Source organism: Lemur catta, chromosome 8 (genome assembly GCF_020740605.2).
Source record: "Lemur catta isolate mLemCat1 chromosome 8, mLemCat1.pri, whole genome shotgun sequence".
Taxonomy (NCBI): Eukaryota; Metazoa; Chordata; class Mammalia; order Primates; family Lemuridae; genus Lemur; species Lemur catta.
The window spans coordinates 70,864,459-70,887,793 of NC_059135.1; the positions used below are offsets into that span (position 1 = coordinate 70,864,459).

The 23,335-nt window shown below is 36.9% G+C and overlaps 1 protein-coding gene across 1 annotated transcript in view; it reads left to right on the plus strand.

Annotated features, from left to right (window-relative positions):
- Window positions 1–22,686, plus strand: part of NEB (nebulin) — a 202,699-nt gene extending 180,013 nt beyond the window's left edge. Inside the window, exons 135-149 of the mRNA XM_045558869.1 lie at window positions 192–296; window positions 956–1,048; window positions 1,642–1,734; window positions 4,100–4,192; window positions 4,703–4,795; window positions 12,340–12,432; window positions 14,405–14,497; window positions 14,791–14,883; window positions 15,220–15,312; window positions 16,216–16,323; window positions 16,430–16,613; window positions 16,910–17,002; window positions 17,959–18,102; window positions 18,406–18,512; window positions 22,330–22,686. Coding sequence (XP_045414825.1) covers window positions 192–296; window positions 956–1,048; window positions 1,642–1,734; window positions 4,100–4,192; window positions 4,703–4,795; window positions 12,340–12,432; window positions 14,405–14,497; window positions 14,791–14,883; window positions 15,220–15,312; window positions 16,216–16,323; window positions 16,430–16,613; window positions 16,910–17,002; window positions 17,959–18,102; window positions 18,406–18,512; window positions 22,330–22,503 — 1,659 coding nt within the window. The 3' untranslated portion in view covers window positions 22,504–22,686. The remainder of the gene's footprint in view (window positions 1–191; window positions 297–955; window positions 1,049–1,641; window positions 1,735–4,099; window positions 4,193–4,702; window positions 4,796–12,339; window positions 12,433–14,404; window positions 14,498–14,790; window positions 14,884–15,219; window positions 15,313–16,215; window positions 16,324–16,429; window positions 16,614–16,909; window positions 17,003–17,958; window positions 18,103–18,405; window positions 18,513–22,329) is intronic.
- The last annotated feature ends 649 nt before the right edge of the window (window positions 22,687–23,335 follow it).

A 23,335-nucleotide genomic window follows, 5' to 3' on the forward strand; every position in this document is an offset into this window, starting at 1 on the left:
TTTTAAAAATTAGTTTATCCACAAAATTGTTATCAAATGATTTCCATTAGGCTATCGGACCATGATTGTTGTGGCTAGACTCTTTTTATTAAATACCATAGAATTTTAACTTCCTTTACACAATATAGGACAATTTAAAAAAAATAAAATTATGTTTAAAACTTAACAAGATGTTTACTCTTTCTTCATAGCTCCAATACCAGTGTGACCTTAAAAACAGTAAAGGAAAAATTACAGTTGTTCAAGACACGCCAGAAATACTGCGTGTTAAAGAAAATCAAAAGAATTTCAGCTCGGTATATTTACTATTTATTTTCCATTGAATGCTAACCTAATAATTCCATTCTCCTTTTTAAAAATATACTAGCCTCACACTGATACAGACAATTAACATCTAACCTCTTCAGTTAATACTAGCAGTTACTTGTTAAAATTCCTCACACTTTGCTCCCAAATCATCTCTCCAGAGATCACTGGAAATAACTTAAATCTGCTAACCAAGTAACTTTTCTTTCTTTTTACATTTTTTAATCCCAGAGAGGTAACATGTGTTGTCTTACTCCAAGAAGATGGATTTCTTTTCGACATTTTGATTTCTTTGGTTATCCCTCCCCCAAATAACTGACTGACTTTGCATTTCCTCAATGGATTTTGTGTTTCACATGGGAGGGTTTTGTTGTTGTTAATCAACATTTTCTGGTTTTTCTCATCCTGTATCAATATGGTACAATAATCTTCAAAGAAATCTCAAGATCTGGAAAGTGAGTCGTGTTGTATTACTATGTATGGTTTGAGTCACTGATGTGGCAGATGTTAGACGTGCTACTCAGGCACTCGCCTGGGAACATGTCTAGTGCCTTTTGTTTTCACGGAAGCCATATTCCCTAGTCTTTCTCCAGGGATTGCTGGCTTTTCCTTTCTTCTGTGTAACATTGTCCTACTTCCGGATGCCCAGGTTTTATACAAAGAGGATGTCTCACCAGGAACAGCGATCGGAAAGACACCTGAGATGATGCGAGTGAAGCAAACGCAAGACCACATTAGCGCGGTAAGGACTTGGGGGACTCACTTGCAATACTTTCTGCCTCCCTTTCATAGTTTACAGTGACCTCTGAGTTGCAAAACCTGTCACCAGAAACAGCTTACGCTGCTGAAATAGGTGCCTGTGTACACTGCCACATGGCGCGTGCCAGTGGTTACAGTCATCTCCTGTTCAGTGCAGTGTCGTGGTGGTTTTCATGAGGGACAGGTGAGATATGGAAAATGGAGAGGCTTGAGAGAAACTAGAGCATGTGAGTCAAAGAATCAACCTTCTTGGATCCACATTTGTGAATCTGTTCTAGTCAATTGAACTGTTGGGCATAAAAACATTGGGATGTACAAGAAAAATAAAGAACTAAGTAAGGGCCCTCACCCCTGCCCCAAAGAGACAAGAGAAAAACTAGGTGTCCCTGTCCTGGAAGTGGTTCTCCTCTGACCCCATATCAGAATGTGGCCCCATTCACACTAAGTGTGGAGCTGAGTGATTTCAACACTGGTTTTAAAAATTGTGGAGCTACTAATCAAATGGATGTACATGCTGGGAAGAATAACTGTCCAGCATGTAATAAGGCCTTTCTTTCCCCATTTTTACATCTGCAGGTGAAGTATAAGGAAGCAATTGGACAAGGAACGCCAATCCCTGACCTGCCCGAAGTGAAACGTGTCAAGGAGACCCAGAAGCACATTAGCTCGGTAGTGGCCCATCCTCTAAGCATGCGTTTGTGTGGCTGGCACCTCCCAACTGCTGCCCTAACTCTCTCTCATGCTTCTTCCTCCTACCAAGAGCTTCCCATGCCTTGGGGATGTTGTCAATTCTCCCTTAGTCCTGAGTGGCAGCACTGCAGGTTGTAAAAGTGGGTAACAAACCTGTCTTCACTTAAGGAACAGAAAGGACTTGGCTTCTAAATTGATCATCATGCCATTACTTTCCAAAGTAAAATATCCTGACGTAGTAATAAGGTTATTGGGTTGATCTCAAGGAGAATAGGCATATAAACATAAAAGTAATATAAAGTAATTTTGTTTTATATATACAAATGAATGATAGAATTCCCCAATGTCCAGGAAGACCCTAGGTTAGGCAACTATCTCCCCTCACTTTCAAGGTTTCTTGCCCTGTATTCTAAGCTCTCTCCCTCTTATAAATGTAGTACATGTTTAAGGTATGGGTTTTCATCTATCCACAGTGGAATATTTTATATATATATATATATATATATATATATATATGTTTTTTTTTTTTTTTTCTTCGAGACAGAGTCTCACTCTGTTGCCCAGGCTAGAGTGTCGTGGCATCAGCCTAGCTCACAGCAACCTCAAACTCCTGGGCTCAAGCGATCCTACTGCCTCAGCCTCCCGAGTAGCTGGGACTACAGGCATGTGCCACCATGCCCGGCTAATTTTTTCTATATATATTTTTAGTTGTCCATATAATTTCTTTCTGTTTTTATTAGAGACGGGGTCTCGCTCTTGCTCAGGCTGGTCTCGAACTCCTGAGCTCAAATGATCCACCCACCTCGGCCTCCCAAGAGTGCTAGGATTACAGGCGTGAGCCACCGTGCCCGGCCAAATATTATATATTAAGGTTGTTCTCTAACAGGAATTTCAGGCACCTGTGCACAGTGGTGGGGGAGGGTGCCCCCCGCACCTGAAATCTCAGGTTAGCACAGGCTTTTCCCGGGAGCCCTGCCTCCTCTGCAACCCTCCCCCTTTCCCATTCATAAGCAAGCTCTAAGCCGTTGCTGGCTACTAGCAAGATATTATGTGAAATTTGGGAAATAGTTTATGGCCAATAAAAGATAAGGACTTTGGTGTTAGAGATTCCCCTAGTTGGTGGAGGACTGACTCTCACTTGATTTCCATTAAAAAATACTTGGTATTTCTCTTGCAGGTTGCTCATATTATTTAGATCTCATTCCCTTTTCACTCCCTGTTTATACTCTGGCTTCCTTGTGGTGCAAACTTCATTTAGAGTTTTGTGTTCACTAACCCAAGAAATCTAGCCCATGGCTCCTTTGTTGCTTTGGATTGTAACTTCTCATTTTTTTCTAATTTTGTTTTGTCCTGTTGTCCATGATCAGTTCTGCTTCCTTGCTGGGTAAAGGTTATAAAGCAATGCCACTTTGTTACCAAAATGGTAGATTTTGAAAGATTACTAAAAGTTTTGTACCCAAACAAAGCTATTACTGCTAGCTTGTCATGGATTTTAGGATTTAATTTGTGACACAAACCCATAGATTTTCTGCATTGCTCTCCACACTCTCCACCATGGCTACACCACATCCCAATTGCTACCCTAGCTCTCTCTCGTGCTTCTTCCTTCCTACCAAGAGGAATTAAAAAGAATTCATTCCTTCCTTTAGGCTGAAAGTTCTTTACATTAAGAGGGAAGGAGGCAAGAGGCACAGAAATGGAAGTTTCTTATTCTTCTCATTAAAATGTATAGTTCCTCAATACTACCCGTAAAAATATGGACTTCTCCCCATTCAAAAACACTAGTTTACTTGATCCAGCAGTCATCAGTAAAAATTTCAGGGAAAGATGCTCTTCCTGAAAAATAAACTGACTAAGTCTCCTTACATCAAGGGTACCTGCAAAACTAGGAGCCATCTAGGAATGTTCATTAGAAAATACAAAATAAACAGAAAATTCTCAATAACTCTGAAATAATAGAGTATCATCTGATGAGAAAATTTTAAGCCAGCAAGATTAAGTACAAATCTACTACAGGCCTACTATATTCAAGGCACTAATACTAGATGCAACAAAACAGAGTTTTCTCAGTTAAATTTATTATCACTAATTAATGTGTTTTAGGAATGCACTAAGTGATGGTTATAGAAAATGCATAATTGAATACTGAGTTTCCAAAGTAGTAAAATTACAACTTTTGAAGAGAACATAAATATTTATGGAATTTCTTTTCCTTATTCCCTGAGTGTTACCTTTGAAAGCTAAATTGTTTTTATGAGTTTCCACCAGATAGCCCACATGTAGCTGCAATCTAAAGGATTCGTGGTCATTTTACCTTTTTGGATATTTTAATTATTTTCCACAGGTTATGTACAAAGAAAACTTGGGAACAGGCATTCCAACCACTGTCACTCCAGAGATTGAGAGAGTCAAACGCAATCAAGAGAACTTTAGCTCGGTATTTACAAATATATCAAATAAGAAACTATTTTTCATAAAAAAATTTACCACAATAACCCATCATCCTTTTTTTTAAAAGTAACATCTTAACAACAATTCCGTGTGTCTCTGTGTGTGTGTGTGTGTGTGTGCGTGTATTATTACCTGACCAAAACTATCTCAATTTAATACAAAATGACTCACATTTCCCATCATACTTTAACATTTTCAGTGACTGACTAGTGTGAGCACTTAGATCTGAAATACCTTAAGTAGAATTAACACAAGATTCCTCATCATTATACTCATATCTTATAACTTAGTGATTTCTGTTGTACTTTTTCACTCCCATAATTAGCCTTGTAGAGTTCATCCTTAAAATCGTGAAGTAAAAAAGTAAAAACATTTTCCTTACTAAATATTACGTACTAAAAAACTTCCTCCTCACACACAACCCCTGCCCCTGCTCCCTCCCTTAATCTTTGTGCTTGTTTTGAATGTCTTCTGGGTACTTTCTTCTATCTCGCAGGTTTTGTACAAAGAAAATTTGGGGAAAGGAACCCCAACACCTGTCACTCCTGAGATGGAGCGAGTCAAACGCAATCAAGAGAACTTTAGCTCGGTATTTCTCAGGGGGCAAAAAAAAAATTCCTTAAGTCTTATTTAAAATAATAACACATTACAAATGTAAAATTACTAAATTCATATAATGAAAATAATGATACCAAATATTACCTCATTACCTTAGTTCCGGTGTGAAATTTTAACTGTGTTTTCTCTAAAACATAGATATTTATCACTTTCCTTAAAAACCTATAATAGTGTTTCCTTCCTCCAATTCTCCTTTAATAACAACAGGTGTTTCTAACTGGTGTGGCACAAGGCAAAAGTAAAATCTAACGCCCCTTCAAAAAGACAATGTTAATTTGAATGTTATTTGTATTTATTGTGGTTCTGTTTGATGTATTCTTTGTGTTTGCAGCTCTTCTTAAAAGAATGTGATTGTTAAACATTGTCTTTGAAAGACAACACAGCAACTCACAGTAACTCAGAAGTACAAATTTACTTGTCTCAGCAACTTTTTTGTATATCATGCAAGATGTCGTCAATAAGCTTTCCTTTGAGACATTTTCAGGATTATTGAAAGCTAATATTTATTTAGCTTTCCATATTTATTAGTATTTATTTTATTGCCCCAAACTTCTCTGTGTGTCTCTCTTTTTTCTTTCTTTGGGTTCTCTAATTTAGTGTTACCAACAACTCATTATGGATTTTTAATTTCAATTAAATTGAATGCTATTTCATAAGGCCTAATCCTCTGTCTTTGAGAGAAGGCCTATGTAAGTCAAGCCACTCCTGCTTGCAGCCTGACAGCTGTGTGTATATTGATGCTACTTAGATACAGACATCAAACTGTGTGTGACTAAAGGTGACCTACAGTTGCTCCATTTCTTAAAGTTCCTTATGTTTATTTTACTTCATTGTAAAAAGAACAACAAAAAATAACTTTAGAGCCTTCTAAGGGTTAAGTCTACCTAAAATATGGGTCCAGGCTGATTTCATTATTGGTTTTGTGCACACAGATATTGTACAAAGAGAACTTGAGCACGGGGACCCCCGTACCTGTCACTCCTGAGATGGAGCGAGTCAAACGCAATCAAGAGAACTTTAGCTCGGTATTTCTCAGGGGGGAAAAAAATCCCTTAATTATTATTTAAAATAATAACACATTACAAATGTAAAATTACTAAATTCATATAATGAAAATAATGATGCCAAATATTACCTCATTTTCAACCCAAATCTAACTTAGTATTTACTTTAGTTCTGGTGTGAAATTTTAATTGCATTTTCTCTAAAACATAGATATTTATCACTTTCCTTAAAAACCTATAATAGTGTTTCCTTCCTCCAATTCTCCTTTAATAACAACAGGTGTTTCTAACTGGTGTGGCACAAGGCAGAAGTAAACTCTAACACCCCTTCAAAAGGACAATGTTAATTTGAATGTTATTTGTATTTATTGTGGTTCTGTTTGATGTATTCTTTGTGTTTGCAGCTCTTCTTAAAAGAATGTGATTGTTAAACATTGTCTTTGAAAGACAACACAGCAATTCACAATAACTCAGAAATACATACTTATTTTTCTCAGCAACTTTTTTGTATACCATGCAAGATGTCAATAAGCTTTCCTTTGAGACATTTTCAGGATTATTGAAAGCTAATATTTGTTTAGCTTTCAATATTTATTAATATTTATTTTATTTCCCCAAACTTCTCTCTCTCTCTTTTTTTCTTTCTTTGGGTTCTCTAATTTAGTGTTACCAACAACTCATTATGTATTTTATTAGTAATTTCAGTTAAATTGAATGCTATTTGGTAAGGCCTAATCCTCTGTCTTTGAGAGAAGGCCTGACAGCTGTGTATATATTGATGCCACTTAGATACAGACATCACACCGTGTGTGACTAAAGGTGATCTACACAGTTGCTCTATTTCTTAAAGTTACTTAGGTCTATTTTACTTCATCGTAAAAACAACAACAAAAAAATACTTTTAGAGCCTTTTAAAGGCTAAGTCTACCTAAAAGATGGGTCCGGGTTGACCTGATTATTGGTTTTGTGCACACAGATATTGTACAAAGAGAACTTGAGCACGGGGACCCCCGTACCTGTCACTCCTGAGATCGAGCGAGTCAAACGCAATCAAGAGAACTTTAGCTCGGTATTTCTTAGGGGGAAAAAAATCTTTTAATTCTCATTTAAAATAATAACACATTACAAATGTAAAATTACTAAATTCACATAATGAAAATAATGTTACCACATACTACCTCATTTGCAACCCAAACCTAATTAGTATTTACTTTAGTTCTGGTGTGAAATTTTGATAGCGTTTTCTCTAAAACATAGATATTTATCACTTTCCTTAAAAACCTATAATAGTGTTTCCTTCCTCCAATCCTCCTTTAATAGCAACAGGTGTTTCTAACTGGTGTGGCACAAGGCAAAAGTAAAATCTAACGCCCCTTCAAAAGGACAAAGTTAATTTGAGTGTTATTTGTGTTTATTGTGGTTCTGTTTGATGTATTCTTTGTGTTTGCAGCTCTTCTTAAAAGAATGTGATTGTTAAACATTGTCTTTGAAAGACAGCACAGCAATTCACAGTAATTCAGAAATACAAACTTACTTGTCTCAGCCACTTTTTTGTATACCATGCAAGATGTCAATAAGCTTTCCTTTGAGACATTTTCAGAATTATTGAAAGTATATTTATTAATATTTATTTTATTTCTCCAAACCTCCCCCTCTCTCCTTTTTCTTTCTTTGAGGTCTCTAGTTTAGTGTTACTGACAATTCATTATGGATATTAATTTCAGTTAACTTGAATGCTATTTGGTAAGGCCTAATCCTCTGTCTTTGAGAGAAGGCCTGACAGCTGTGTATATATTGATGCCACTTAGATACAGACATCACACCGTGTGTGACTAAAGGTGATCTACACAGTTGCTCTATTTCTTAAAGTTACTTAGGTCTATTTTACTTCATCGTAAAAACAACAACAAAAAAATACTTTTAGAGCCTTTTTAAGGCTAAGTCTACCTAAAAGATGGGTCTGGGTTGGCCTGATTATTGGTTTTGTGCACACAGATATTGTACAAAGAGAACTTGAGCACGGGGACCCCTGTACCTGTTACTCCTGAGATCGAGCGAGTCAAACGCAATCAAGAGAACTTTAGCTCGGTATTTCTTAGGGGGAAAAAAATCCTTTAATTCTTAATACCACTTTACAAGTGTAAAATTACTAAATTGAAAATAATGATACCAAATATTTCCATCTGTTTTCAACCCAAACCTAATTAGTATTTACTTTAGTTCTGGTGTGAAATTTTGACATTGTTTTCTCTAAAACATAGATATTTATCCCTTTCCTTAAAAACCTATAATGGTGTTTCCTTCCTCCAATCCTCCTTTAATAACAACAGGTGTTTCTAACTGGTGTGGCACAAGGCAGAAGTAAACTCTAACACCCCTTCGAAAGGACAATGTTAATTTGAATGTTATTTGTATTTATTGTGGTTCTGTTTGATGTATTCTTTGTGTTTGCAGCTCTTCTTAAAAGAATGTGATTGTTAAACATTGTCTTTGAAAGACAACACAGCAAGTCACAGTAACTCAGAAGTACAAATTTGCTTGTCTCAGGAACTTTTTTGTATACCATGCAAGATGTCAATAAGTTTTCCTTTGAGACATTTTCAGGATTATTGAAAGCTAATATATATTTTGCTTTCAGTATTTATTAATATTTATTTTATTTCTCCAAACCTCTCCTCTTTTTTCTTTCTTTGGGTTCTCTAATTTAGTGTTACCAACAACTCATTGTGGATATTAATTTCAATTAACTTGAATGCTATTTGGTAAGGCCTAATCCTCTGTCTTTGAGAGAAGGCCTGACAGCTGTGTATATATTAACGCTAGTTAGATACAGACATCACACCATGTGTGACTGAAGGTGATCTACACAGTTGCTCTATTTTTTAAAGTTACTTAGGTTTTATTTCATTATAAAAACAACAAAAAATACTTTGAGAGCCTTTTTAAGATTACATCTACCTAAAAGATGGGTCCGGGTTGACCTGATTATTGGTTTTGTGCACACAGATATTGTACAAAGAGAACTTGAGCACGGGGACCCCCGTACCTGTCACTCCTGAGATGGAGCGAGTCAAACGCAATCAAGAGAACTTTAGCTCGGTATTTGGGAGAAAGCTCCTTTAACTCCATATTAAAAAATAATAATTTCTCTCCAACAAAACCTCTCACTGTTAGTCCCTTTATAATAATCAATTTAACAAAATCTTTTTTTTTAAATCTCACCAACTGAATCCTTCCATTTTTCAGATCTCCTACTCACCATGTGATTCTAATGTTTTATACTTTCTATAACAGTTCCTTGAAATTTTTAATCAGTTTCTTTCCTTCTTTTTCACCTTAATGTTACTGCTGGGACTTTTGAAGTCAACTGATTTCCAAAAAAAAAAAAAACCAAACACCGAAGCTCTTATTTACTTGGAACACTTTTATCTGATCTTTCTGGGTTAGCTGTTCCAAGAAAAGATACTGGATTCCAAACCGCATGTAGAAATAGTAGCTCTTGCTTGAGAGCAGGGGTTACCTTAACACAGATTATATTCAAGTAAACAGGAGCAGGGAGAAGGAACATCACTCAACATTGGGACCAACGCAATCTTATTTTAATGCTTGTAAATAAGCTATTTCATGAATAGAAATCAAATACTTCTGATGTTTTTTAAAATACGAGTATCAGATCATGAGTTTATATTTAATGTTATTTTCTTTTTTATTAATATTGTTGTTGTTGAAAAACTCTGTAATACACAAATAGTCTGTGAAACTTGTATGTAAGGATCTTGGGTTCATTTATGCCTGAGATGGAGAATCAAACGTCATTAGGAAATTTTAGCTGTATTTTTTTGGAGGGTGGCGACGGGATTAATCCAAAATACTTCTAATTGTCAGTTTAAATATTTTCTAAACATTTGATTCTTTCACATAATTAGATCAGTAACTTTCTTTGGTCCCACTGTCTTTTTGTTTTGTTTGTTTTTAATTACTATTCACTAACAATCCTTAAATTTTGTTAAATTTTCAATGTAAGTTAACATGTCTTTTGGAATGTTATATTCATTGCTTTCCCTGTGGGTTTATTATTATTATTATTATTCCTTTTATTGAAAGGCCTGCATCAATTTTTAAAATTGCTTGTAAATTATTTTTCTTTATATTAGATTAAATATATTATTGTTGCTATCTATTTGAAACCTTAATGATCTTCATGGTCCTGGGCAACTTCTATTTTTTTTGAAAACCATTTGTGTTAATTTTTACATAGGTTGGATTTAGGCAAAATTGTCCAGTGGTGCAAAGGCCTCTTAGATACTGTGGAAAATAAACATAAATAACACCATATATTAAAACATCAACTTTTAGGCCTGACCATCTCTAACAACTTGAACTTATTCAACAAAGACCAATTTTGCTATATTGTATAGATTTAGTCTGAGGTTTTAAATATCTGTTATACTGTAAGACATTCAGTGTAGGGAAAATAAATATCTGCTAATCTAATTTTAAAAATAATTTTTTCTATGGTACACTGAGCATTTTAGTGCTCCTATGAAATAATTTATATTTTTTCCCTTAAATCCTAACATAGGAAATAAATGCTTACATTTGATTTTAGAGTAAAAAGATGAACATCAAATATACTAGCACATCAGCTAAAGAAATATAAATCATATTCTCACCCAGATCTGTGCCTGCACGGAGAGGTTGACCCGGTGAATTTGTCTTTCCTGTTCGATGTCCGTAGTCTCCTGCTAGGTTCCCTACAAGATAAACGAAAGGGCTGTTTTGACTGCTCTTGTTTTTTCTGGATGCTTTTTTGTGTCATACAGGTGTTGTATAAAGAAAACGTTGGAAAAGGGATTCCGATCCCCATCACTCCAGAGATGGAGAGAGTCAAACACAATCAAGAAAACTTTAGCTCGGTATTTAAAAAACAAAAACCCCTTTAACTATTTTAAAAATGTTTTTAAAAGATTAATGGCTAGGTTTTTAAAAATCTAATCAACTTATCCCAATAAAAAAAATTTGAGTTGTGTTGTTCCCAACTTAATGCTGCCATTTCCTATGAATTGGTTTCCCTGTTCTGGTTAAATATTAATACAATCATTTGACTTAATTTTAAAAAGTGTCCAATATTATATTCCAGCTTTTAAAAGCATAACATTCTCAGCATCTAAGCATCTATATTATCCTGCTTTGGCAAATTTGATCTGAACCTAAAGCTTAAAAAAATTTATTGTGCAAAGATCCTATTGTTGACCTCATTTCCTGTTTTAACCTTCTCTGTCTCTACTGGAATTTGTATAGATATTTTGAAGTTTCTCTTTCTTTAGCATCTTGTCATTGCTCTCCATTTGCCTTAAACATAATTCTTCCCACTATAGTCACCCAAGCTAAAAATTAAATACTTTGACTTCTTTTGAAAGTGAACAAAAGAAGATTTGTATGTATGCATCTTTATATATAAAATGTTTATAAAACCCAAATATCCTTATGTGATTCATTAATAGCATTTTCAAATCAATAATAACTTCATTTTGTTTCTGTCTCTTGTCTGTTTCTATATTTTTCCCTCCTCGTAACAAGCTGGGGAAGACTAATGTTCCCTTCATTGCTCAGTGCTGCAGAGATGGGTATGAGCAACAAAAATAACAAAACTTTCTTTTCACATTTCTTAGCTTTAGCTGCTCTTTCCTGTATTCCTTTGCTTTTGAAGATGTCTTTAGGCTCACACAGGTTGAATCTAAAACCTTTGGTGTTTCACTTCTTCTAACTCATTCTCTTCCTCCCTCTCCTCCTACTCCCAACTGCACCAAAGCAGAGGGAAAGGGACTGATTGCTCTCTTTTTTTGTTCTGGATGCTTTCTTATCACACAGGTGCTATACAAAGAAAACCTGGGGACAGGAATTCCAATCCCCATCACTCCTGAGATGCAGAGAGTCAAACACAATCAAGAAAACCTTAGCTCGGTATTTTGGGGAAAAAAAAAAAAAGATGCCGCCTGACCTTAGGTTTAAACTGATCCTTAACATTTATTCTTTTTTTACCCACTTCCCTTCCTTTGCTTCTAATGTATTGCAGCAAAAGAACATAGTTTTTAATTTCTATAATAGTTAATTTTGATTTTTACTTCATCTGATATTAATATAAACATTTAAGAAAAATAGTGAGTCTTTAATTTGTGTGGATAACAGCAAAACCGAGTTCTAACAATCTGAAATCCCTATGTGATTGTGTAGGAGGCACCGTGCTCCTAGAAATGAAAAAATTAACGTGGGTGACTCTGACAGCCCTTCCCCAGCATCTGAAGTCCTTGCTTCCCTTGGGGGCAGCGTCCCCGTCCCAATAACGGCTTCTATAAAAGTGTTACGCAGTATGTGGCATCTTGTCAGCTATAACTTCTGTCTCCTTGGACTACTGTTATTTGTAACAAGGACGTTGACCTCACACTTAATAACCTCCCTACAAATGAAATGTTCCTTATGGTTCTTTTCTGGATGCTCTCTCATCACACAGGTGTTATACAAGGAAAACATGGGCAAGGGAACCCCTTTACCTGTCACTCCTGAGATGGAGAGAGTCAAACACAATCAAGAAAATATTAGCTCGGTACTTTGGCAAGAAAAGAAAAAAAACTACTTCTTTAATGATTTAAAAAACTACTTTCATGATTTAAAATAATACCTATTAATCCTACTTTCAAAAGACAACTTAAATTTTGTGAATTTCTTTACCACAAGTCTTTCCTTTGGGCTACTCTGAGCCTAACCCCATGATAACAAGATTGCTTTAATCCATAACTTAAACTTCTAATATCAAGAAGTAACAGATTTTCCTATAAAACATCGTTTTGCTTATCTCTCCCCAAACTTACTCTCTGCCCACTACCCCCAAGGTCTCTTTGTTTTAGGTACTCTTGAAATCTGGGGTGGGGATGGGCGGGGAGATGGAGAGGTACTTTTTCTTGAATATTGGAATAGTTAGTGATTTTATTGTGTTTTCTTTTGTTTTTTTTTTCTTTTTTGGAGACAGAGTCTTGTTCTGTCACCCCAGCTAGAGTATAGTGGCATCATCATAGCTCACTGCATTCTCAAACTTCTGGACTCAAGCGATCCTCCTGCCTCAGCCTCCCTAGTAGCTGAAGCTACAGGCCCATGCCACCACAGCTGGCAATTTTTTTCTATTTTTAGTAGAGATGGGGGTCTAGCTCTTGCTGAGGCTGGTCTCAAACTCCTGAGCTCGCCTCCCAGAGTGCTAGGATTACAGGTGTGAGCCACCGCACCTGGCCTGTTGTGTTTTCATGTTGATGACTTCAGCTTCTAATTTACCCCGTCAGATGTGGACAAAGAGACCTTGGGAAAAATAATCCGTGATCCTCTCCTTCAAGGATAATGATTTAAATTATGATCCAGTAGTGGTTTGGGCAATTGACTGTCAATTTACTTAAAAAAAAAGTGTCACCAGAATAGCTTTTTGTTTTTACCAATTTTTTTTTTAACTATTGTTCTTCTTTTGTTTTATCATGGTCTTTAACTGCTAACTATAGTAAACCATTTCCTGCAAGTTTGTGCTCTATGATATTACATAAGTTTATAAATTACCAGGGACTGAGGTTTGTATGGGGACTTCAGTTTTCAGTAGTGAACAACCTTGTTGCCCTCCACCTTTACACTGTCTGCAGGTTTATCAAACGCTCTAGCATAGTGCTTCTAAAACAGTAGCATCACAATCACCTGGAGGGGTTTGGGCAGCCTGATTGCCAGGTCCTGCCCCTTCAGTTTCTTATTCTGTAGGCCTGGCACAGGGCCAGACAATTTGCATTGCTAACAAGTTCTCAGGTGCCCTTGCTGTCCTAGGGACCCCACTTTGAGAACCACCGCCTTAACAGAATTCTTCCTCTTGAATGCCCTTTCCTAAATCTCCCGTGTTTCCAAGAATGACACTGAGCGGAGACGTGGAGGTTGAGGATTTATCATGATGTTTCCTGTTCCTGTTTCCTATTGATTTACCATAATGGTGATACAAGTGCCAAAAACATTTTTCTTGACTGATAAAGCTTGACTTTGTACGAAACTAATTCAAGAGGCAGAGCACAGAGGACAATAAGGAAAAAGGAGCGGGGAAACCCTCTGCCTTGTTTGAGTGCCTACAGTGTTACTGATGTGTCCATGAGAGTTTAAGTGCTACAAAGAGGTCCTGTCACCAGCTGCTACATTGGGAGCAGCCTCAGCCCTCTCAGTGTGATTCAAGCCTGTGCCTGTAACTCCGTTCAGTTATGTCAGGGGCTTGACATTCATAGACTAGCAGTGAAATGAAGGAACATCCTTTTGGGAACACCACAGTTCTCTCTTGCAGTCTGCAGGGGTTTCAGGGCAAGAGTCCTAGCCTGGAAATGTGTGTGTTGCTCTAACTATGCTCAACTCCCTTTGGAAACATACTGCTTTTCATCTAACCGTATTGCCCAAAGGGTTGGGTACCCTGAGCATCATCCAAAGTCTTCTGTTGTTCCGTTTCCTCTTTTGGTAACTGTAACTCTTTCTTTTTTTCTTTTTGGCTTTTTGGACCCGTTGGACTCCCATAGGTTTTGTACAAGGAAAATGTGGGGAAAGCCACCCCAACCCCTGTCACTCCAGAGATGCAGAGAGTCAAACGCAATCAAGAAAACATTAGCTCGGTATTGTCTTGAGAAACGAAAGTGCTTTTAATTTTGCAAAGTAACCCCTGCAGTTTGGCCGGCTCCTAACCCCATCCCAGGCTAAAAACAAACAAAATGCCAGTTATATTTGCATCTAAATATTATGCTACATGTATTTTTGCCATTAGCTATTTTTTAAGCTTTCTTCTTGAGAGCTGATCTCATTAATAATAGTAATAGATTAAACATAGCATTTTCCCCCAAAATTGCATTATATATAATAGTAAATATTGCTTCCTAGTGACTTTCGGGTACCACTTTGTATCTCACAGGTGTTATACAAAGAGAACCTGGGGAAAGCAACCCCTACACCCCTTACTCCTGAGATGGAAAGAGTCAAACGCAATCAAGAAAACTTTAGCTCGGTATTTCAGAGAGGAAAAATAAATCGTTAAAATTTTAACAAGACTGGCAAACATGGTTATACCACTAATTTATCTCACAGTGTTTCCAAAACCTTTGTGTATCTTTTAAAATTATTCCTTGTCCACTTAAAAACAACAACCCAACCCCACTAGCTCACACTGATTTTACTTCTTTCTTAATCTTTTGCTTTGTACCGTAACATTTTAATGGCTTTCTCTTCCTGAGGTGTTTCTTATAGAGTGTGATATAATTGAGCCGTAACACCAGCTAAATGATGATTTTTCTGAACTGGTTTTCTGCTCTCTGATACCTGGATGCTCTTTTGGCTCCCCTAGGTGTTGTACAAAGAGAATATGAGAAAAGCAACTTCGACACCTGTTACTCCAGAGATGGAGAGAGCTAAGCGCAACCAGGAAAACATTAGCTCGGTATCTTCTAGGATTAAAAAGAAGTAGTGTAACAACTTGGAAAATAACATTTTAACATCATAAAAACATGCCTTCCTTATTCAACGGAAAAACACACTAAAATTTAAAAAGAGAGAAATGCAACATCTTGGAAAATAACATTTTAACACCATAAAAATATGCACTTCCTTATTCAACTGAAAATTTACACTAAAATTGACATAACTATGCTTTTAAATTCCAAATGATCATACTAAACATAACAAGTTAATTGCCCATGTTTTCTCTCCCCTTTACTTTACTCGAGGTAGTTTTATATAACCGACTATAACAAATTTACTTCCTAACATCCTCAATCTTTTGCTCTTTAAGATATTTTATGAAATGGGTAATACTCTGAAATAGATGTCTTCTTTGGCTTTGATGTTTTGGGTTTTTAGTGTCTGGAGGACTTTGATTTCTATGTTAGGAGACTGGTTTATGAAATCTGGACTTAACCTAAGAAAAATGATCACTCGTTTTAAAAGATGGTTCTTTCAAATTCCCTTCAGTATCAGATTTGGTGCCAAATACCATCAAATATGCTGGTACTGATGTTATAATTCCTAGCAGATCCAAGAGGCCATTTTCTTTCTTTTCCTCTCAAAATTATATGGTGCCCCTTATCCTTTGAAAATGAAAGTTTTCAAATATCCCTTGAAAATGAAAGTTTCATTTTCAAAGTCAAAGTGAGTCTTTTCTGCTTCAAACCCTCCCCATCCTCAGGCCTGTCCCATTGTTGGCCATGTGTCTCCCTGGGTCTTTTCAGTTGGCTCAAGCCTCCCTCTCCAGCTCCTTCCACGTCCACCTGTTGGAAAGGCTTTGAGGCTTCAGAATTAGGACTGCACCATAACCAGTACTCATTCATGGTCTCTCCTCGATCAGGTTCTTTATTCTGATAGCTTCCGGAAACAAATACAAGGCAAAGCTGCCTATGTGTTGGATACCCCTGAGATGAGACGGGTGAGGGAGACCCAACGGCACATCTCAACGGTGAGTCAGGAATTTTCTAGGATTGGTTGGCCAGCCCACTGGAACAGGTACAAAGGGAAACAGTCCCATCATCATATTTTCATAAAGTGAATTCATGACATTTCAGGTGAAATATCACGAAGACTTTGAGAAACACAAGGGGTGCTTCACACCAGTGGTAACAGATCCCATCACTGAAAGAGTAAAGAAGAACACGCAGGACTTCAGTGACATTAACTACCGAGGTATTCAAAGGAAAGTGGTAGAAATGGAACAAAAACGGAATGACCAGGATCAGGAAACTATCACAGGTAATGGACCCTGGATGAGTGGGGGGAATCCACTTTGAGGAGAGTAGAACAAAAGTGACATTATCTACAAGTCCAAGTATAAAGGACCTAAATCTGTTTTCATTAAGTGTGCAAGCTATTATCTCACAGCTTGCAAAACTGACATCTTTTTCACCTCATCTTTGTTCTCCTCTGACATGACCCCAAGCTGAATAAGAGTGATTCAATCCTCTGTGGTTGTTCAAATTCATACCTGGGTTTTCAATTTATTGGAAAAATCCAAGAACACCAGTTCTGATCATTGGTTTCCCTTTCAGGTTTACGTGTTTGGCGTACTAATCCTGGTTCAGTTTTTGACTATGATCCAGCAGAAGACAACATTCAATCCCGAAGCTTACACAAGATTAACGGTGTGTTATGCTGCAAAAGGCTTACCACATACACGTCACCATTTGGTGGGCTAGAGTCAATAACTTTTAGGCTCTGAAGTTCTTTCCCCCCCCCGGATGTTCAATTTTCTGAGTTGCCCATTCAGCATAACAAAACAAAACAAAACAAAACAAAAACCCTTGACTAGTAGGCCAAACTCATTTTCTAGACAAGTTCAAATTAGGAAAAGATTTTGTTTCATTGCCTCAGTGCATGTCTCCTTCAGGCCCCATTATTGTCATTTCTTTTTTTTTCCCCCTAAAGAAAAAAAAGGTAGTAAATCTTTCTATTGGAACAATAATGAAAATAAAATACATAGGCAAAGAGAAGAAAATGAATTCGACCTTTAGGAACTTTCTGAGCTCTCTTGCATCAAGGGTAATCATTCATTCAATGAAACAGGCTGCATGCCTTTATGCCTTCTATTCATGTTAAAAAGTAGAATAATATGTAATACCAGGCCTCAAAGGATTTACACTCTAGTGTACAGATGAAGAGAGACAAGTAAATCCCATGCAATTTTAAAGGTCTGCCTACAGTATTGTGGGAATACAGAGAAAGAGTATCTAAATTAATTTGGAAGTTAGGGAGGACTTTCTGGAAAAGTTGGAGGTAGAGTTTGAATGTGAATATTACTATCGATTCCTTTTGGTGAGCCAGGAAAATGGGCAGGGTGAAGGGAAGGAGTGGTAGCTACGGCCAGACTCTCAGATTTGAAACCTGGCTGTGCCACTTAACCGTTATTTATTTAGGCTCTCCTCTGTAATACCAGGATGGCAACCACACAACAGAAGAGCTGTGAGGGTATAATCCACAGAAAACTACTTAAAACTATGCTTGGTGAAAAATAACAATCACCGAGATTCCATTACTGTTAGGCATTACTACCATAGAAATTTCATCTCTGCTACATCTCTCCCAATCACCTCTCTCCCAGTCCAAGCTCAGCGCAAGGGCCGAGAGCAGTCACGGTCTGTCAGCGCCCTGAGCATCAGCGGGGGTGAAGAGAAGTCTGAGCATTCGGACCATCACCTCTCCACCTATAGCGACGGAGGCATCTTCTTCTCTGCGACCTCATCAGGTACAAGCAGAAGGCAGTGACTTTGGCAGTCATGGCCAGCTGGCTCACTGACAGTATAAGAGATGCTTTGGGTAAAAAAAATAAAAAAAAAAATTATTCTTTCTTCTAATGAGAAAAGACTAGAATTGTGGAGAGTCACATGAAGTTAGATGCTTCATTTTCATTAATTTTATTAGATCCTCTCTTCTTGGAAATCATTCTTTCTAAGTTGGGGAAAAAGACAACACTGCTCAGCTGCTAAATACAGCTAAATGGAATCTAGCCACGGTTTCTTCTTATAAACCATTTTCCCCTTCTTTTCAGCTTATAAACACGCAAAAACTACAGAACTCCCACAACAACGATCATCTTCAGTTGGTACCCAACAGACAACGGTATCCTCCATCCCATCTCATCCATCTACTGCTGGAGTAAGTAGATAATAAAGAACTCACTCAAATCATTCTTATTTTTTGATATGTGCAAAACCAATTATAGCTATTCTGGTCTTTTTTTTTTTTTTAACCAACCCTTCTATTTTATATAATGCTCTTTTACTACACATCTCATGTTAATGTTAATCACAAAACATTCATTACCAAATCCAAAATAATGAAAACCCATTATTCAATGATTAAAAAAAACATCAGTTTGGGCTCATTGGCCTCGCACGATCTTAAACTAAACATGTGCCACTTGGAGTCATTCTTTGAGAATGTCACACACGGGCACTGGAGCCCCCTCGGCAATAAGGCTGCGCACTGCACGTCCCTACTGATAAGAAGAGCTACTGAAAAGGTCGTAATACCACAGTTCAGAAGAAAGAACCGCCAAGTAATCGAGAAAATGCCTCCTCTTGAAACAGATATAGTAGTGCAAACAGAAGAGGTAGAAAGGGTTGAGACTCATACAGACTCTTAAAGACTTACGCACAGTGATAAAGAGGGTAATGTCAGAGCGCTTGGAAAGTATCAGGAAGTTGAGAGGGTTAACAGAAATGTGCAAGCTGGACTGGCCACAGAATCAAATTACTGAAGTAAATGCAAAACAAGACAAAGTCTCACAGAACTCAGAGAAAAAGGGGAAAGAAATTAAGATAAGAAGAGAGGAGAAAAAGAAAGATCAAGAGGGCCGGTCCAGGAGATACAATCTACGCATAATATAGGACTACCTGAAACTGAGGACAAAGCAAATGGAGCTGAAACAATAATTAAGGAACTAATTAAAGAAAATTTTCCAGAACTGAAGAATGAACTAGATCTACAAGTAGAAACAGCTCACAGGGTACCTTTAAAATTTAATGAAAAGAAAGCAACACCTAGACATATCCTGGTGACATTTTTAAATTACAAGGATAAAGATAAAATTTTGCAAGCATCCAGAGAAAGCAGGTTACCCACAAAGGGACAAAAGTCAAGCTGACCTCAGATTTTGCTCTTACAGCTCTAAATGCTAGAAGACAATGGAACAATATCTACAGAGTTTTAAGGGAAAATAATTTTGAGCCAAGAATTATATACCTTGCCAAGTTACCATTTCTATATGAAGGCAACTGGAAGACATTCTCAGATATGCAGGGGTTAAGAAAATATATCAACCAAGAACGTTCCTTGAAAATTTTGCTTTATGGTTTACTGCAGTCAAGAAAGAGCCAAAATTAAAATAAGTAGGGAGGCAGTTGTTTGAAAGAATTAATGGTAAACACTAAAACTAGTTAAGGAATATTAAGTTTAAATTGTTATATATAGACTATTAAGCCTCGGCGCAGTGGCTCACACCTGTAATCTTAGCACTCTGGGAGGCCAAGGCGAGTGGATCGTTTGAGCTTAGGAGTTTGAGACCAGCCTGAGCAAGAGCGAGACCCCGTCCCTACTAAAAATACAAAAAAATTATCTGGACAACTGAAAAAATATATATAGAAAATATTAGCCGGGCATGGTGGTGCATGCCTGTAGTCCCAGCTACTCGGGAGGCTGAGGCAAGACGATTGCTTGAGCCCAGGAGTTTGAGGTTGCTGTGAGCTAGGCTGACGCCACGGCACTCACTCTAGCCTGGGCAACAGAGTGAGACTCTGTCTCAATAAATAAATAAATAAATAAATAAATAAAAATATAGACTATTAAAACTAAATACAAAAATAGAAATGTAAGCTGGGTCTAAAATTTCAGTTTAGATAGATTTAAACTGTGAAAGGGCATGCCAGATGTTCAATATATTGGTATATTGGACAAATACTGTTTTATTTTCAGCACGTAGTATTGTAGATAAAGATATGCACGTTCTTAAGCTAAAAGTAAGTAAAATGAAAGGGTTTTGTCACTGTAGACAGGACAGATAGAATTAAAACATTCTAAATGTAATCTGTCAAAATTGGAAAACAGTCAGTACAGGTTTTTTCCCCTTGTTTTTAATTATAAGGGGGAAAAAACGTAGGAAGTTTTCCATAATGTTAATACTGATTGGGGAGAGCTATAGATAAAACCTTGTAGTATGTATGTGTTGCATGGGGAAGAACAATAGTTACTGCATCATATAGTAGTTCATGTAAGTAAATTTGACATTAAAATAAGTGTTAGGGACAAAAATAGAATATATACATTCCAATTTTTTGGATTACAGAGGAAATGGTAAGAAAACAAGAAAACAGCAAAAGAAGAACAGTAAGGAAGCACTAAAATTAGCATATAATAGCATATATTAGATTGACAAATGTCGAGTTATACTCATAAACTGGTTAAATATCCCTGTTAAAAAAATTGAAATTGGGTAAAAAATCAGTCTCTAACCTGGAATACCCACATTTTTATAAAACAAAGGATAAAAGGATTCAAAGATAATAGAAACTCTAGGTCATAGAAATGGAAATAGCAACATTTTTTACTGGACAGAATCCAAGCATATCACATGATGTTTTGTATAAAACATACAGTACAGGATGTAACATTCAAGAGACTTTATGTGATAAATAACATGGCATTCATATGTAAAATAAATGTGCCATATCTTGATGTGGGTTGTAGTTTTATGTAAATCAATATACATGTATTTTAAAACATGTGCATGTAAAATTAGTAAATTTTATGTACTTAAAATTCATTGAATAATCCTACAAATAAAGAGAATATATCAAAAAAAAGAAAAAGAATGTATATACAGGCCAGGTGTAGTGGCTCATGTCTGTAATCCCAATACTTTGGAAGGTTGAGGTGGGAGGATTGTTTGGGCACCATAGCAAGACCCTGTCTGTACAAAAAATTTAAAAATTAACTACGCATGGTTGCCCAGCTATCAGGAGACTGAGGCAGGAAGATCACTTGAGCCCAGGAGTTCAAGGCTGCAGTGAGCTATGATTGTGCCACTACACTCCAGCCTGGGCAACAGAGTGAGACACTGTCTCTGAAGAAAAAAAAAAAAAAGAATGTGCACACACATACATATGCCATATCTTAGATCTCCCCTATTAATATATATTGAAAAAGGAAGCCAAATCATGTTCACAACTCACCAGGCTACTTTAAAACCTTTAGTTTAGGCTAGGCGTGGTGGCTCACACCAGTAATCCTAACTTTGGGAGGCTGAGGCAGGAGGATCACATGAGTGAGGTCAGGAGTTCAAGACCAACCTGAGGAAGAGTGACACCCTGTCTCTACTAAAAATAGAAAAACTAGCCAGGCATCATGGCGTGCGCCTGTAGTCCCAGCTAATCGGGAGGCTGAGGCAGGAGGACCACTTGAGCCCAAAGTGGCTGCACCATTTTACATTCCTACCAGCAGCTGATGACAAATCCAATTTGTCCACATCCTTTCTAACACCTGTTATTGTCTGTATTTTTGTTTACCACCATTTTGACATGTGCAAAGTGGACCTCATTGTGGTTTTTGATTTGCATTTTCCTCATGACTAATGATGTTGAGCATCTTTTCATGTGCTTATTGGGTGGCTATTTGTATATCTTCTTTGGAGAACTGTCTATTCATCCTTTGCCTTTTTTTTTTTTTTTTTGGTGTTGAGTTGTAGGAGTTCTTTATGTATTCTAGATATTAATTCCTTATTATATATATGATTTACAAATAGTTTCTCCTATTTTGTGAGTTCTTTTTACTTTCTTGGTGGTGGTTGCATATTCTCTTTTGTGCAACTTAGGTTTGTGGAGCAAGTCATGAGGGATCTTACAATTGAGTGTGTTTGGGTTAATTGTTGCAAATCCAACATATAATGCTTTTCCCTCTTTTCCATCCTCATGAATAGAAAACCTTCCGTGCCATGTACGACTATATGGCTGCAGATGCCGATGAGGTGTCCTTCAAAGATGGAGATGCTATCATAAACGTCCAGGCTATTGACGAAGGCTGGATGTATGGCACCGTGCAGAGGACTGGCAGGACCGGCATGCTCCCAGCCAACTACGTTGAAGCTATTTAGGCATTTCGGAACATCACACCTGTGTGCAGAACCTACAGATCCTGCAGTTGATATTTCAGTTTAGACTCTCCACTCTTACACAAGTTCTCAAGCTGCCTCTGGTTATTCGGTGTCAATATGATTTATGGTAGTACCGTCCTTCTTCCTTTAGGTTTTAAAATAAGTTTAATTTCGGAATAGACATTTTAAAAGATTCTGCAATGTTATATTATTGCTGTATCAACCCAGAGTCTTTCTCTGTCATAAAAATGGTTATTTCTCTACTAAAACAGAGATTCTGAACATGCCAAACACATTAAAGGGAAAATGGCAGAGATATTCACCTTTTCCTTGCTTACTAATTGCTAATGCTTGTATTTCTAATCCAATTTTGAAATTATAAAGCTGATAGTCAATATAAACTGGCGATAAACTGATAACTAATAAAATCTATAATTCTGCAACATACCCTGCTGATGGAATGAGCATTATTTATTTTTTAATGGTTTTAAGATCTACCAATAAAAAGTCATTAAAACAAATCCTTTACAAGCACTATAAAATGTATCTAAATTTTTAAAAAATGTCCTGTTAAAAATGCACAAGAGAAGACATTCTGAAAACTCGATCCATACTTGCATTCAGCAAGCTTCCCTTATAGCTTTAGGAACAGCAGTGGGATCAGGAGATGTTTTCCATCTGCATCTGGTGGGCTGGCAGTATGTGGCAAAGGCAAAGGGTGGAGAGACACCAATAATGGCTTAATGCTAAAGTTTAAAGGATACTTCGCCAGAAGCAAAAGATCCGTCCCTGCAACTTTAGAGCTATAGCAATGCTACTGTCTCAAGCTTTT